The following is a 15,939-nucleotide window of genomic DNA, read 5'->3' as shown; positions in this document are numbered from 1 at the left end:
AGGAACAGGAAAAGACGGGAAAAGCAGGTGCATGAAACTGCAGCCATCAAGAACGACTCTCTAAGGATACAGACACATCAAGCTGTAGAAGGTGAGTGTCTCTCCCCTCCCTCTTTCCAAACAACTGTCTCTGCAATTGACGTCATTGGCTGTAACTGATTTTCACCGGCGACTGTGCTGTTCCAATCCATTTTCACTTGCTGTAACTTGTAAGGTTTTTGCTTTCCCATCTAGCTCCTGCCCTAGAGTACAACTTTGAGAACAACAGTGCGCATCGACAGCGATCCAAAAATGGGAACTGGGAATGAACGCATCTTCACTTTTGTTACACTGTTGTTCTCAAAGTGTTCATAGAGCTAGAGGGTTTTTGGTTTTGTTGCTCTTTCCACATTCTCATTCTTCATTCGTCTTTTAGCTCTCTTGTTTCTTACTTTTACTCATCTTCACCTTTTTCATACACGCTTACTTGCTCTCACTAACACTTGTGCCTTTGTTGTCATCACAACAGATTCCAGTCCCTCAAGAAACCCTGCCCGTGAAAGTTCACCTTTCACTCCTTTTTAACATTGTTCAGAACTGATGGGAGAGGGTGTATGTGCTAGGTAATACTTAAACCTCTCTTTGTCTCTCTCTCTTTCTCATCTCCCTCAAACTCCAACCCTCTCCTCTGCCTGTCTTCCAGTGCGCCCCCCCCTGGCTGTTTATCTCTCTGCTTCGGACCCTTGCCTCCCCTTTTTCTCCTCCATGTCTTTCCTAGAGAAGGTCCGCTCCCCTCGCCTCTCCTTCCTCCAGACCCTGGTGTCTCTCTCCCTGGGGACTGTGGCCCTCTTGTCATCCTACTGGTGTGAGGGCCAGCAAAAGGTATCCCGAACACTATTCTTAATTATTGGCTTTGTATCATGTGTATATGCATTCTTAGATCTATATCCTATCTAGTATATGTCTATCTTATGATTGTTGGGTGGCAGATGGATTTAAAAAAAAGAAGTTTTTTCCTCAAGATAACATTTTCTTGTAATGGATTCTGTCAGAACGGCACAGCTGAACATTTCGTAGCACGTGTACATATTTGTGGAACAGTATCGGTAAGAATCACTGTTAACCACTAACTCTGTACGTGTGTGCATGCGTTTGCATGCACGACCGAACAACGACCCAAACAAGGTGCCCAAGCCTCTGTGCTCGGCCATCAAGCAGAAGAACTGTATCCCAGTACCGGGGCTGTCCAACTCCACCGCGATCTCCTGGGAGACCGGGGACGACCGGTTCGTCTTCCCGGTGTTCCACGCCGGCCTGTGGATGAGCTGCGAGGAAAACATCTACACGGACGCCTGGGGTGAGGACCTTGGGGTAGGGGTCAGGGGTCAGAGGTCAGAGGGTGACAGGTAATCAGGGATTGGCTGTTGGGAAAAGAAAGGGAGATGGAGGGTGACCTGTGGTGAGACAGGATCAAATGAGTGCGATGGATTGGAAGTCTGGATGATGGGGGAAGTTAGAGGGCAGATGGGGGAGGTGTGTGTGTGTGCGAGTGAGTGTGTAATGCAAGTGAGTACGTGTGTGTTTGTGTGTGTCTGTTTGCTAATATGCATGGAGGGGGGCATACCAGATTATTACCCGTGTTTTCTCCCAGCATTAGATCCTAATGGTACAACTCAACAAGGGATTACTGACACAGAGAGAGAGAGAGAGAGAGAGAGAGAGAGAGAGAGAGAGAGAGAGAGAGAGAGAGAGAGAGAGAGAGAGAGAGAGAGAGACAGAGACAGAGACAGAGACAGAGACAGAGACAGAGACAGACAGAAATGTGAAGGCATTTGCAGACCCCTTTCTGCTCCTGGCCTCCAGATGCTGCATTTGAGAATTCGTAAAGTCGTTTGCTTTCAATCAGACTCGCGTTAACATCCAGCATCATATGAGGATCTGTATGAACCTGTTCTCAGCTGGGGGGAGAGTGGCACGGAGAGGACAAACTCTAATATAACTCTCCCCTCCTTCCTGCCTTGACCCCCTCACCCTCTCTCCTGCCTGAATCTGCATGATTAGAAATGCAAGGGCAACCATTCCTGCATTCATTCAGGCAACAGAAACCATTCCCAGATAAACTGCCGGTGGATTTACGCGGGAGGAGAAAATCGCCTCTTTTAATCCTCCCTGTTTTCATCACGGTCTAATCTGATCCAGAGAACCATTGTCTCAATCTCCGTTGTTGTTGAGCTCATCCTCACACACCACACACACCGCATGTGTACAGCTAATAGGATTCTCTCTCTCTTCGTTTAATCCATCCCTGTCTGACTGACTCGATATTAGGCCGATTGGTTCGTGTTTGTCAATTACGGTCGACTATCAATTGAAGGTAACCATGCTTTGTGTTCAACAAACGCTCTCGTCCATTTCCAGAGGAGAAGTGTCGCGGTTTCCACACTTTGACCCCAAGATCTGAAAAGGGTAAGTTAGATTTCGATACCAACATTCAAGCCACACATACACAAAGATTACATACATCAACAAGGGTCAGGTTCAACCAGACACACACACACATAAACAGCATAGACAAATGAGGGTCTGGTAAGCAAAGATCAAGTTGGCACGCGTACACACTGACGCACTGGGGGACCCCAGGACTTGACCGTCCTGTGTGTGTGTGCGTGTGTGTGTGTGTGTGCGTGTGTGGCCTCTCTTCCCCTGCAGGGATGATGTGGCTGTCCGTGTCCATGGAGCTGATGTATGTGGGCTTGCTGTTCATCAGCTGTGTGCTGCTGTCTCTGCAGCTGTGTCTGAGTAGCTTCTTCCCGTCCGCACGGCGCTGGGGACAGATGCTCAACGCGTACTCGGCCATCTTCACTGTGCTCGGAGGTACGACGTGGGGTCGTATCAGACAGCACTAAACCATGGCATATTGTACTGTTCCAGTATATGCAATTCACTGCAGTCATGCTATATCTTGTTGAATTGTTCTAGAAAGTTCTACGCTATTCTGCTGTACTCTTCTGCTTTTTACATAACAAGTCTTGATAGCATAGCATAGTACAATACATTATAGCATAACATAGCATAGTACAATACTATACTGCTATACTGTATTATAGTATGCTATGCTGTGCCTTGTTAGACTATTCTATTCTAATCACACTTAGTACTGCTAGTTTATGTACCCTTAGTATAGTTAGTCCACTAATTTAAATTTTAGGTATATGTTTATTGTATGCACCTTCCTGCCAAAGCAAATTCCTTGTCTGTGCAAACTTTCATGGCGAATAAATCCCTTTCTGATTCTGATTCTGATTCTATGCTATGCTATTCTAAACAATGTTATGCTAGGCTGTACTGTATATTTAGCTATTCTATGCTGTGGGATATTAGGCTTTGCTATACTGTGCTATTCTTTGTATTGTACTATGCTATGCTATAATGTATTGTACTATGCTATGCTATAAAATATTGTACAATGCTATGCTATAATGTATTGTACTATGTTATACCATGCTATAATGTATTGTACTATGCTATGCTATAATGTATTGTACTATGCTATGCTATAATGTATTGTACTATGCTATGCTATGGAGACTGAGGGTCTGTGCTCTCTTTGCCAGGGCTGCTGGGGATGGTGGCTCACATGATGTTCATGCAGGTGTTCCAGACCACAGCTTCTATGGGGCCGGAAGACTTCAAACCTCACAGCTACGGATACTCCTGGGCATTCTAGTGAGTTAGGGCCAAAAAGCACACACACTCAGACACACACTAACTGTAAATTTTATATCACAAATAAATAATCATAACATTACCACCCCAACGCTGTTGATCAAGAGTCAAGACTAAACCCCCTCCCTCCCTCCCTCCCTCCCTCCCTCCCTCCCTCCCTCCCTCCCTCCCTCCCTCCCTCCCTCCCTCCCTCCCTCCCTCCCTCCCTCCCTCCCTCCCTCCCTCCCTCCCTCCCTCCCTCCAGCATTGCCTGGTTGGCCTTCACCTGCTGCATGGCGTCTGGTGTCTCCACCCTCAACAACTACACCAAGAAGGTCCTGATGGTGGGGCGGCGGCGTTCCTCTCGCCTCTACCCCTGCCCCTTCAACCCCCTGGGGGACCCCCGGCACGGACCCCCCGCCCCCTACTACTGCCCCCCGCACCCCGGCCTGCTCCCTCCCCCCTCCCCCCCTCCTCCGCAGCTCTCCCCCCTCTCGCCCTACTACGACCCGCCCTCCCCGCCGTCCTCGCCCTCCCCTCCTCCGCTGCTCATGCCGCCCCCTTCGCCCCGCCTCATCCACTCCCACTCCCTCCCCCTGGCCCGCACCGACTCCTTCCCGCTGCCCCCCCTCTCACCCGGCCCCTCGGTCTCCCTACCATCGCCTCTCGCTACCCTCGCCCTCCATCTCCCTGTACCTGCCTGTGTCAGGGTTCAGCTACAGCCCAGAGGAATACCCTGAAGAGGAGTACAGCCCCCTGTGACTGTACATACAGGACACCTGTACCACACCTGGAACTCTCCCCACACCTGGGTCCACACACCAGGGCAAATCCTCTCAATCCTGTGTTGTGCTGTGCTTGATTGGTCTTGTCTGGCACTGTGGAACCCATGGGGTCGGTTCTTAATGCTAACCAAACCCACGTGACACCCCAGGCTCAAGCAAGCGTTCAAGTAACTGGAAAGATTTTGAATGGTGTTTAGAGTCAACCAGCACTAGCATCGCATTGCTAATCATGAAAGGTGAAACATCCGTCAAGTGTGTTTGATTTGATTTCAATAAAGCTTGGTAACATTTGCACTTCAAGTTTTTTCTTCTTGCAAAAATCTGTATGGGTTTTAGGCCATACTCTGTTCCCTAAAATCATACTTGAAACAACCCAAACAATAGTGATATCATATATATAATTGTAATATTACAATTATACTTGAAACAACTCAAGCAATATTTCAATTTAGTTTTAATATAAATCATTAACAATATCATAATGATAATAATAATAATCAACAAAGTAACAAAAATAAACTTACATCAGACATACATGACATACAGGTAACCAAACATGTTCTTTACACATGTATTTGAACGTGCAGTAAAAGGGAACATTGTAGCCACCAGGCATTCATGATCTCTGTCCGCGGTCATGCTGTCTGTCTGTCTGTCTGTTTGTCTTCTATCTCGCTGACATGTACTGTTCACAAAAACAGGTCATACTTAAGGTACGCTTGATTCGAATGACCTCGTCCCATACCAACCGTGAGACACATCCCTGGGGTGATTTATCTTAGTGGCACGTCTGCCTGCCTGCCTGCCTGCCTGCCTGCCTGCCTGTCTGCCTGCCTGCCTGTCTGCCTGCCTGCCTGCCTGCCTGCCTGCCTGTCTGCCTGCCTGCCTGCCTGCCTGCCTGCCTGTCTGTCTGTCTGCCTGCCTGCCTGCCTGCCTGCCTGCCTGTCTGTCTGTCTGTCTGCCTGTCTGTCTGTCTGCCTGTCTGCCTGTCTGCTTGTCTGTCTGCCTGTCTATCTGGGTTTTGAAGTGCAGATGCTGCCCCGAGTGGCCGGTGATGACACGGCTCCGTTCAGCACACCCTACAGGAGCTCTAAGTCATTTGGAGTAATGAGGGTTTCAACTCAGCCAGAAATAGGATCCGCTCTGCTGCGTTCTGATGAGGTCACAATCCATCTGATTCTGGGCGTTTCTCTCTGTACGCTAATATTATTGTGTCTAACGGAGAGATTCATCTAGCTAAGGCTCAATGTTTTAAGTCGGCGCCTGCAATTATGACCATGCTTTGAACCCTGTTTTGAAAGAGAGGGCAAAGGGGGCGGTATCTTAAATGCAAACTCTCTCCCACAAGTCCCATTCCAAATTAAATAACGAAATATGAACAATACAGAACAGTACTGTGTAGTAACACAACATCATATTACTTTCAGTTTAAGGTGGAACGAGGTGATGCTTGATTCAATATGCGAACACAACTATTCATAAAGTGTATGTTATCCTTGGCTTTGTCTGAGGTGTTAGTGGAGTGGGAACACGGTACATTGGAGTCATCGCGACGCAAGAAATAGGAACGTCGAGGGCTATATCAATAATCAACAAAGTTCAAGGCCTTACAATACAAAAACTTAAACACCATACGAGAAAAACCAAGAAACTCGCCAGTACGAAAAAAATACAAATAAAGATCACAGCCGAGGATGCTCATTCCTTGCACGGCCTCGTTCGCCCTTCTTCTTCATCGTCCTCTTCCTCACGCGGTTTTCTTGCGGAGGACGAAGTAGATGACGCAGGAGATGAAGGTGAACGCGAAGGAGATCCAGGCCAGGATGAAGCTGTGGCCGTACCAGCCGTTCGTCTCCTGCTGGTGGAAGATGTCCGTGTAGATGGAGGCCGCGATCATGATGCACAGGCCTGGGGTGGAGGCAGAGGGAGGGAAAAGTTGTTGGTGAGAAGTGGTTGTGTTGTGTGTGTGTGTGTGTGTGTGTGTGTGTGTGTGTGTGTGTGTGTGTGTGTGTGTGTGTGTGTGTGTGTGTGTGTGTGTGTAAGTATGTGTGTAAGTGGGTGTGTGAGAGAGAGAGACAGATAGGAAGATAAATGGAGGTAGATAAAGAGACAGACACGTACCACAGCAAAAAAAGAATAGAAAACTCCCACCAAACACACACATACACCAATATACACAGACACATACACCAATACACACAGACACATGCACCAATACACACACCCAGACACATACCCCAATACACACAAACAGACACATACACAAATATACACACACACACACACAGACACATTCACCAATACACACACAGACACACTCAGAGGGATCTGAGATTGTACTCACAGGCTAACAGCTGGAAGATTCCAGAGAAGGTAAACCTCTTTCCCTTGGCTAGGGTGAAGAGTTGAGCCACGAACACAAAAATGCCCAGGATGGAGAATACACAGGCTAGCACCGAGCTGGCCTGCACCGCCTGTAGATACTCTGTAGAGGGAGGCAGAGAGAGAGAGAGAGAGAGAGAGAGAGAGAGAGAGAGAGGAGAGAGAGAGAGAGAGAGAGAGAGAGAGAGATAGAGAGAGAGAGAGAGAGAGAGAGAGAGAGAGAGAGAGAGAGAGAGAGAGAGAGAGAGAGAGAGAGAGAGAGAGAGAGAGAGAGAGAGAGAGAGAGGTTAGATACGAACATGGCACACCCAGAATACAACAGCATTTCAAAATGCAGACTCCCAGGTATCTAGTCAGATCATTGAGCTTTAACACAGACACACATGCAAGTCAACATATAGTTGTTTGTCCAACTGTAACAGAAACTCATTCCCTTTGCTTTCCAGTGTAACTATGTTTGGACAACACGAGAACAAGATAATGAAAGGAATCGCAAAGCTAACTTCTACTCCATCAGCCTGTCACGCAGTTAATTCCATGTCTATCCTTTCAGTTAACATAGTTTACACATGGGCCATGACTCATTTGGAAAACATTTAGCGAGAATTTCGGCTAAACTTCAACAATACCGGCAGACGGCCCTTATGTGATGTCACGCCCTGTTTCTTTCTGTTTAGGTATTCTGACTCACTGGCAGACCGATTCATCAATCTAGCCACTCTACACACAAGACACACACACACACATAGACTGTACAGTTGCTTAGTGGGAACTTTGTTCCTAGTTCGAGGCTCAAAGCTGGGTGTCAAAACCCATCAAAATCCTGTGTGTGTGTGTGTGTGTGTGTGTACCTTGGGGGTAGGTAGAGGGAAGGTCGGTGGTATTCCACACTCCGTTGACTTTGATCCACCTGAACCAAACATCTGTAGCCATGTTGTCAGTAAACCACCAGGCCTGCAGGGAGAACAGAAAAACAGCAACATTAGTCTTCAACATTAGTCTTTACATTATCTTTATTAAAACCCCTATATCAACATTAGCAGTGTTCATAGAGACAGAAACACGGCCAAAGTGTTGATGACCAGTTGACAAAGGATAAGGATGTTAGTTATTTTTGTGAATTTCACTGTGAAAACTGTCGGCTATTCTAGATTCGATAAAAATAGATTCAACGTTATTGTCATGACTGTGCAGGTGCATAGCCAATGAAATGCTGTACAACCACTCCATCAACAATAATCAATTTCAACAAGGTAAGAGATGTCTTGCGAACAAAGCAGAGGTAATTTATGGAGCCAGTTTATGTGCCCTGAAAGGCTATTCTGTCACAACATGTGTGAGGAAGGTTTTTGGGCCTGAGGACAGTGAGAGGATGGAATGAACGTTGTTAGGATGTGAGTCGACATTCCACCGGTGCTCAGGAATGTCTCTGTCACTAGAACCTTCTCGTTGAAAGAGAGGCTGGAATGTAACGCTCGCGGGGGTACGTCGGTGTGCAGGTGAGCTGTCACACAGGACGTGAAATACACAAGCGCAGGCTGACGTACACACACCACACACACACACACACACACACACACAAACATACCACAGAGACAGAATGATGACCCCACGTGGGTCAACCTGGCTATCAGTCACCCACAGCTTATGACAGACAGCTCAACAATGGGACCAGACACAACAACCAATCATAGAGCTGAAGATCATCCGAGGAGCCAATAGCAGCAGTTCTAGTTCAACACTGCACACACATTCAGCAGGTATCAGGTCTTGAGGATATTCACAGGTTCAACTTGCTCAAATAAAATCAATATACTCCATCTGACCGTCACCACCCCAATTGTAGGTGGAAATTACATTTAAATCCTTTCAAATACGAATCTGGGCTTGGTTGTTCTTGTCAAAGGGCGGGAAAATATTTTTTGGGCACCTTCCCACCTAGCGCTAACATTCCTGACAGAGTCAATGAAACGCTACATGATACTGCTCTGGTTGTAGAAATAGCGGCTGAATATAATAATAAAATGATCTCTCCTACTCAGTCTCTCAGTGTGTGTGGGTGATGCGCTTGGAGGAAACAGGATGTGGGGAGGCAACAATGTGATGTCGAGTACTTACATTGTCGATGGTGGCGACCAGCAGCAGGATAATGCCAGCGACGTGTAGGAGGAAAATGAGGGCTAGAAGGACCAACATGTTGCCTGGGGAGGGAGAGAGGGAGAGAGAGAGATAGAGAGAGAGAGAGAGGTTTGTTATTAAAAGGCATGGAGAGAGGATATGGGAGAAAGAGAGCCTAAGTCAAAAGGAGCTTTTCAGGCCTTCTTGTCTTCTGTTTGACACTGTGTGTGATAGTAGGTGAGGGGCATGGTCCAGACAGGGACACCAGGGTTAGTGTGGAAGCTAACACATACTCCAGTGTCAGACTGGGCTCCCGTCAGTTGTAGGACTGAGAGAGATGGACTTAACGACAACAATATTTGTAGTATAAAACCCCCATACAAACACCCTATTGCCGCAGGCATCCTAAACCACACACACACACCCTGAAAAGGTGGGTGGTGAGGTGCTAGATAGATATATATCATGGTTTTAGGGAAGAGAGATAAGTAAGAGTAGGTTGTTTGTAAGATAGTGATCCGTCACACCACAGGCTCTAAAAAAGAGAGACAAAGGGAGAGAGAAAGAGGAATAAAGAGTGAAGTAGTTGGCGGGTGGATGAGTTGGAACTTGTCTTCGGCTTGCTACAAACCCGCCACTCCTTGAAATAACTAGAGAGAATACCTAGCAATCCCCACCCAAACGCCATACCTCTTTGTGTTAACAAACACACACCAAACAAATCCTAACATAAGTAATGCAGAACAAACATTGTTTTTTTTTTTGCACACAAAGGCGTATCCACCAAATCCTATTGTTTTAAGGAAGTACAAACCAGACTTAGAGATAACTGGTTTCTTCATGCAGGCATGTTGGGAGAACAACTTCTTCCACTAGGATCATATGATTTAGGGGTTATGTTTATATACTAAACCTCATACTACGATGGAGTGGAACTGGGTGTGGAGGAGCAGAAGGAGGGGTGGAGGAGAAGAGGGGTAGAGGGACAGAGCGGAGGAGTGGAGCAAGGGAGAAGAGAAGGGATGGATGGAGGGAGAGAGGGAGGGAGGGAGGGAGGGAGGGAGGGAGAAAAAGGGCGGAGATGTGGGTGGAGGAAGGAGGTGGGGGTGGAGTTAGAATATCCGGTATGAACCAGACCTCTGGGACCAGGGAGCGGTCTGAGGGTCGTACAACTACTTCCCCAGGTGTGACCCCGCCTAAAACAGACCCCCCCCCCCGAACCAACACAGTCTCATATACATTTTAAATTACTGTAATTGTGATGGCGCACTACTTAATTAACTCAGCTCTGTTTAGATATTCTGTTTACACAAAAGGCATTCTGTGTCATTTCTCGCCTTTTGTAGTCCTGAGAGGACCAAACAAGTCGAGTCTCTGTCATACGCTTCTGAGATACTGGGAACTTTTTCATCAAATCTATTTATTACACCCTCCTAACCCTCCAGGACTTTCTCTGAATCGCACATATTTATATAATGTGGGATGCGGGCTAACTCACACACGCCCTCACACACCCTCACACACCTTAAACACCGAAGCACATGACAAACTGGATGTCTCTATCTGCTGTCTACCATACCTTAAAAAGCTCAACTAACATGAGAAATTTGAGAATTATTCATTTTTTACTTGATGTAAAAATATTAAAAAAGTTTATAGCATCAACACACACAAGGATCTCAATTCACGATATACATTTTAAAAACAATTCCATTTTGAATGCCACCAGACATAAAACACTACATTAAACAAACATATGTTATTGCTGACTATGGGTTGATTGTACCTTTCCAATCAACATACTGAACCTGATGGACATGCAACATCACAAATCAATTAACAACCTTGCACAACTTCAAGTTTCAAACTTCAAATTTTGATTGAAAGTTTGATTCAAAGTTTGATTGATGTATATAACTTAAATTTAGAGAGGTTTTGGGAGAGAAGAGACATTTGTACTTACTTGTTTGATTCGCTGCCTGTGTGTTGAGAAGCCTTAGTCCTCCTTCTCTCTGGGTTCCACTTGTGCGACTCAGCCCGCCCCGTGCAGGAACGCACAAACACTCTCTCCACCACACCTCCACCCACTTCTGCTCCTCCCACCCCTCTCCTGTCCACACCCCAAAATATCTCACTCCTCTGTCTTCCTCTCTGCCCTCGCTTTCTCACACACACCCCACTCTCTCTCACACACACACACACCCTTCCTTCCTCTCTCTCTCTCTCTCTCTCTCTCTCTCTCTCTCTCTCTCTCTCTCTCTCTCTCTCTCTCTCTCATTCACACACACACCCTTCCCCTCTCTCTTGCTGACACACACACTCACACAAACCACAAATTCAAACATTTTGTGGCAGGGTGTGTGTTTATTTTGCCGTCCGTCGTATTTGTCACTCTCGTATTTGTCATTCTCAGTCTCTCAGTCTGTGAGTACATGCTGGTCTGTACAGATGCCACAGCGATTCACTGCTTCCCTGCTTGCTGAGGGAACTCCCATCACACAGTCATGATTCCTCCCCAGGCTGCCATGGAGATCAGACGGGGGCTGTCACGATGTTGGTGTTGTATCCAAAACACACACACTAACACAGGTCATACTCTTTCCAAATTATTCTCTCCTTCCCCCCCCCCCCTCTCTCTCTCTCTCTCTGTCACTCCCTCTCTCCCATGGAAGGACAGTCAGTATGAAAGAATGTTGCTGAGAGAGAGAGGGAGAGATAGAGAGAGAGAGGTGGGAGTATTTGAGTGCAATGACTCCAGTCTGAAAGAGACAGAGAAAAAAAACTGAGAGAAAGAGAGATAAAGAATGACAGACACATAAAGAAGAAGACAGAAAGACAGAGGGAGAAAGCCATGAGCAGATTCTGCCTGTTATAAATCATGCTGGATGTGATGACTGGACTGTACTCCGCTAGTGGCAATGCTAGGCAGGACTAGACTACCACTTGGACACGTCTAGCCCATGTGCCCAAAGACGTCCCCAGAGCCAGAGATGACAATGATCCTCTGACACAATAGGACTCAATGGACCCCTCCCTCCACACCTGTGCTGCAGGGACAGGATGTCTGTCCCCAGAGGATTGTTGAAGGGTTCCTTCAGTAAAGAGTTTAACACCCAGAACATGACAGGAGGAGTGAGATAGGTGGGCCAGAAGGCAGTTTCAAAGAGTGCAGCTGCTTTTGCCTCAAGGGAGATGGCAGGCTAGCGTTAGCGTAGCTGTTCTTTGTCAAGCACACAGGTCAAATCGCTGAAATGACTTGTACGGAAGTCATCTTCTTGTTAAAGAGATGGTGTTTGGTTTAGTTATCTGTTTTTACCTGACAGACAGGGTCATTGGTTTCATGTTCCAGTACTAACTTTATCCGGTGCACCCTGTGTTTGTTTTTGTGTTGAATACCTGGGATTCACCTTGTACTGTGTTCGACTGGATTGGTGTCAGACCTGTCCTCTAGGCTAGTCTGTTGATTCTTGGCTTCACTGTACTAGATCAAGTGCACCCATCAAGTGCAAGTGTTTGGCAGTTTGGGCCAACTGTGATCTCCTCTCCAGCCAGTCACTGTGGGTGAATCCTGCCCACACATACAGAATCTCAGGGGTTGGAGCCCAGACAGGAAATCTGTGGAGGACCATCGCACTAATGAGAGATGCTCTGAAAGACCGCCGGCCAATGGCCTCTGCCCTAGCCCCAAGGGGGAGGGGCATGAGTATGCTGACTTCCACAAAAGACAGTGACAGATGTGTAGCTCCTCAGTATAATGATCAAACATAAAGCATAACCATGGTAACCAATTGATTGCCAAACACTTGGTATGTGTCAAACAAGCATTCACGACACGTAGCAACCAACCAGCATGCAGGTCACCTCTCTCGCCAGCATAGCCATTCAATAATCGCTTTCAAATTATGAAAAAAGCAAAAAAAACATCAATATTTATTCAGTCAATCTTTCACTGTTTTATGATATACTGTATATATTTATTATCAATCTTGGCAAACTTCTAGATACGAGATCCATAAATCACAACTGCCAGGCTGACACACCCATGTGAGACGTGAGGAGTGCGATAAGGAGAGAGACAGAGGAAGAGAGAGAGAGAGGAAGAGAGAGAGAGAGAGAGAGAGAGAGAGAGAGATGGGGGGGGGACAAGAAATCTTGTCGAACCTGATTGTGTCCCAGCCTTGTGAGCCTCGCCCTTCAAGGTGTGGATGAGCCTGGTCCCAGCTCTGCCTCACACACACCTGGGCCTGAGAGCACCGTGGTGCAACATCACGTTCTCTGAGGTTTCCAACCGATAATCTTGCATTTCTGAGGTCAGTGGTCTCAACACTGGCTTGTGTACGTCTAGAACTTCCCCTCACCTCATCTGCACTAACATACTGTACTTTACTGAATAAGATTCATCTGCAACCTTACACCGAACTTGGATGTAGAACAGAGGGAGACTATCATCTACATTCGACAATTGTGAGAAGTTAGTTCTGTTGTATTTCTATATGGATCTCAATGTGCTGCTGTTAATCACTACCAGGGCCATAGGAAGAGGAAGAGGCGGGGGAAGGGTGAACCCCAGGACCGGCCCAAACCCCAGGGCCTTGCGTCTCCAGACAGGATGGATCACATGCCCTGTGCAGCTTTCGAAGGGGAACCAATGGGCTGGCCTCTTCGACAATCCAGTCTTTGTCTGGCTGGTCTAATAAACACTGGAAAGACCAGCATGTAAAGAGAACCTCAGTGCAGTTGTGACAGAGTGTGAAATGTCAAGTGTTGTGTGCACAGTAATAAAGTGCTAAATAATCCCTGTCCTCTTTTCCGGCTGATCCGGTTCAGGGCTGTTCTGAATAAACGTGTCACCTTGCCCAGCGTGGGTCTCAGAGACTCGAGAAAGAGAGGGGTTCAGTTTAGGCATCGAGAAACGCCGGCCAGTCGACTGCGAGGCTGTCCTGAGTCTGGGTGTCACAGGGACAGAGTATTTCCACAGGCCTGTGTGAAAAGGTGGCAGCGGCGTGCCCGCATGCCATTGGTACCGACGTGAGCGCAGACACACACGCCTGCCGGTGCCCCTGCAGCTGGTCACGGTGCTTATGTTTTTGACTGGTCAATATGCTAACGTGGCTAACTGGTCACAATGCTAACATGACTTACTTGTCACGATGCTAACATGGCTAACTGGTCACAATGCTAACATGACTTACTTGTCACGATGCTAACGTGGCTAAATGGTCACAATGCTAACATGGCTAACTGGTCACAATGCTAACGTGGCTAACTGGTCACAATGCTAACATGGCTAACTGGTCACAATGCTAACGTGGCTAACTGGTCACGATGCTAACGTGGCTAACTGGTCACTACGCTAACGTGGCTAGCTGGTCATGATGCTAACGTGGCTAACAAGGTCTGTCTGCCTCTGTGGTTGACTGGCTTATTCTGTCTCATTCCCTCTGTGTCTGACATGTCTGAATCCTAGATTTTCCAAATAACCCAGACTTCATTATGGGATTTACTGGGTGGTTCTAAGCAAGGGGTGGGGTGGAAGGGGGAAAATGTCATCACATAGTTTGTGTGTAACAACATACCCACAATAGACTAATTGTAAACCTCAGTGATCCAGCTGATCCTACCACTCCCACTTGGAACTGCTTTGTCGGTTTCTGTCCTAGGTATGTCACAGTGATTGCAACACACACACACACACCAACTTGTATTACAACATGCACATGTTTAATTATACACGTGTGCACACACACACACACATCAGCGTGTGGTGAGCTATACAAGTCACACCACAAGTAACAGATAACATAGTAGACAAGAGAGGGAACAGGGATTGTTACAATTACCAAATGAAAGTGTCACTTTATGCAATTATTTATGTATCCAACATCCAATTGTATGCATGTCAAGTATTGATCAAAATCCAAAATATACTTTCAGAATCGATATAGCCTAATAACATAGATAACTGTAGAATGGCAAATGACCTCATCTGGATTTGACTTCAATGTCACTGCCATTTGAATAACTGCTCGTTTGAATCACTCCATCATTCTGAATTTGATTGCCACTAAAGGTGGGTGGGTAATTGCATGTAACTTTCCCCCCAGGGTTACCTGAACAGAACCAAAGACACTGTATATGAACCAAACCTGGGTCTGTAACAGAGATAAATCACATGAGAACATTTTAAAATCCCTGACGTATGTTTGAATTGTCTCCCATTTGGCTCTTACTGAATCTGTTGGCTCAACTGCAGCGAGTGAGGTGAAACAAGCCCACCCAAGTATTTGACAGGGAAAACAGTAATGGGCCAAATTGTGCTGTACTGTAGATGAAATCATGTACATTTCCTTGGATTTATTCAACAGTGGCTTCACATGAAATCATGTATGCTTAGTTCTCAGATGTTCACATGATAATTAATACTCCACAGTTTGGTCACGAAATGCCTAGAACACAAACAGCTACGCTAACAGTTAAATAGTCAGTTTAAGAGTTCTCTTAATACTCTCTCAGACAGGGGGACTTCCAACACAGTTTTCTAAAACAAGTTGTTTTTCACTCTGGTGTTGGCAACTACATAGAAACCCCAAATGATGAAAGGAACAAATATGTGATTCGTCTAGTAGATGTGTTACCATGGCAATGTCGATCCTTGCCTGTCTGGTTTAATGAAGCTTGTGTCATACGGACTGCCTACTAACTTGCCTGGGCCTACAGTGTTGAAAGTAGCTGCAGATGGCAGCTGGCAGATGTGTTTCCACTAGATGTGATTATAACATCTTGTTGTGAAAAGGCTATTCTAAGGTATTTTTCAGTTCAACCAGAAGGACGATTGTAAGTGAAAATGTGCGTCTGTATCGATGAGACTCTGGGTGTGACTAACCGTGTGCGCTTGTGCCTTTATTGTTGTGGCTTTCCAACCGCTGTTTGGATTCAACAAAAGAGACCGTCTCGCGTAGAAGTTAAGCCC

General features: G+C 46.5%; 2 protein-coding genes across 2 annotated transcripts; one reads left to right on the top strand and one right to left on the bottom strand.

Annotated features, from left to right (window-relative positions):
- Nucleotides 1–744: 744 nt before the first annotated feature.
- On the top strand, nucleotides 745–4,446 carry LOC136938395 (germ cell-specific gene 1-like protein). Its single transcript, XM_067231693.1, is given in 7 exon segments — nucleotides 745–861; nucleotides 1,165–1,336; nucleotides 2,398–2,445; nucleotides 2,689–2,853; nucleotides 3,594–3,705; nucleotides 3,950–4,304; nucleotides 4,306–4,446. Coding segments are annotated over 7 exon segments (1,110 nt in total).
- Nucleotides 4,447–5,385: 939 nt separating this feature from the next.
- LOC136940997 (epithelial membrane protein 2-like) lies at nucleotides 5,386–11,052 on the bottom strand. The gene is made up of 5 exons (XM_067233363.1): nucleotides 10,933–11,052; nucleotides 8,970–9,052; nucleotides 7,703–7,805; nucleotides 6,814–6,954; nucleotides 5,386–6,377 (listed from the first exon to the last, which is right to left on the bottom strand). The coding sequence occupies exons 2-5, from the start codon at nucleotides 9,045–9,047 to the stop codon at nucleotides 6,217–6,219; spliced, it is 483 nt and encodes a 160-aa protein (XP_067089464.1). The 5' UTR covers nucleotides 9,048–9,052; nucleotides 10,933–11,052; the 3' UTR covers nucleotides 5,386–6,216.
- Nucleotides 11,053–15,939: the final 4,887 nt, after the last annotated feature.

This window comes from Osmerus mordax, chromosome 3, assembly GCF_038355195.1.
Source record: "Osmerus mordax isolate fOsmMor3 chromosome 3, fOsmMor3.pri, whole genome shotgun sequence".
In the NCBI taxonomy this organism is placed as follows: Eukaryota; Metazoa; Chordata; class Actinopteri; order Osmeriformes; family Osmeridae; genus Osmerus; species Osmerus mordax.
Note: the sequence above shows the minus strand (reverse complement) of the source record. Positions and strands in the feature narration are given on the sequence as shown.

What these genes read in the sequence shown, in the direction of transcription:
- LOC136940997 (XM_067233363.1), bottom strand. Translation starts at nt 9,047, where the DNA reads ATGTTGGTCCTTCTAGCCCTCATTTTCCTCCTACACGTCGCTGGCATT. An exon ending in TGGTCGCCACCATCGACAAT is followed by an intron (nt 7,806 to 8,969) that starts GTAAGTACTCGA and finishes TTCTCCCTGCAG; the next exon opens with GCCTGGTGGTTTACTGACAA. An exon ending in TCCCTCTACCTACCCCCAAG is followed by an intron (nt 6,955 to 7,702) that starts GTACACACACAC and finishes CTCCCTCTACAG; the next exon opens with AGTATCTACAGGCGGTGCAG.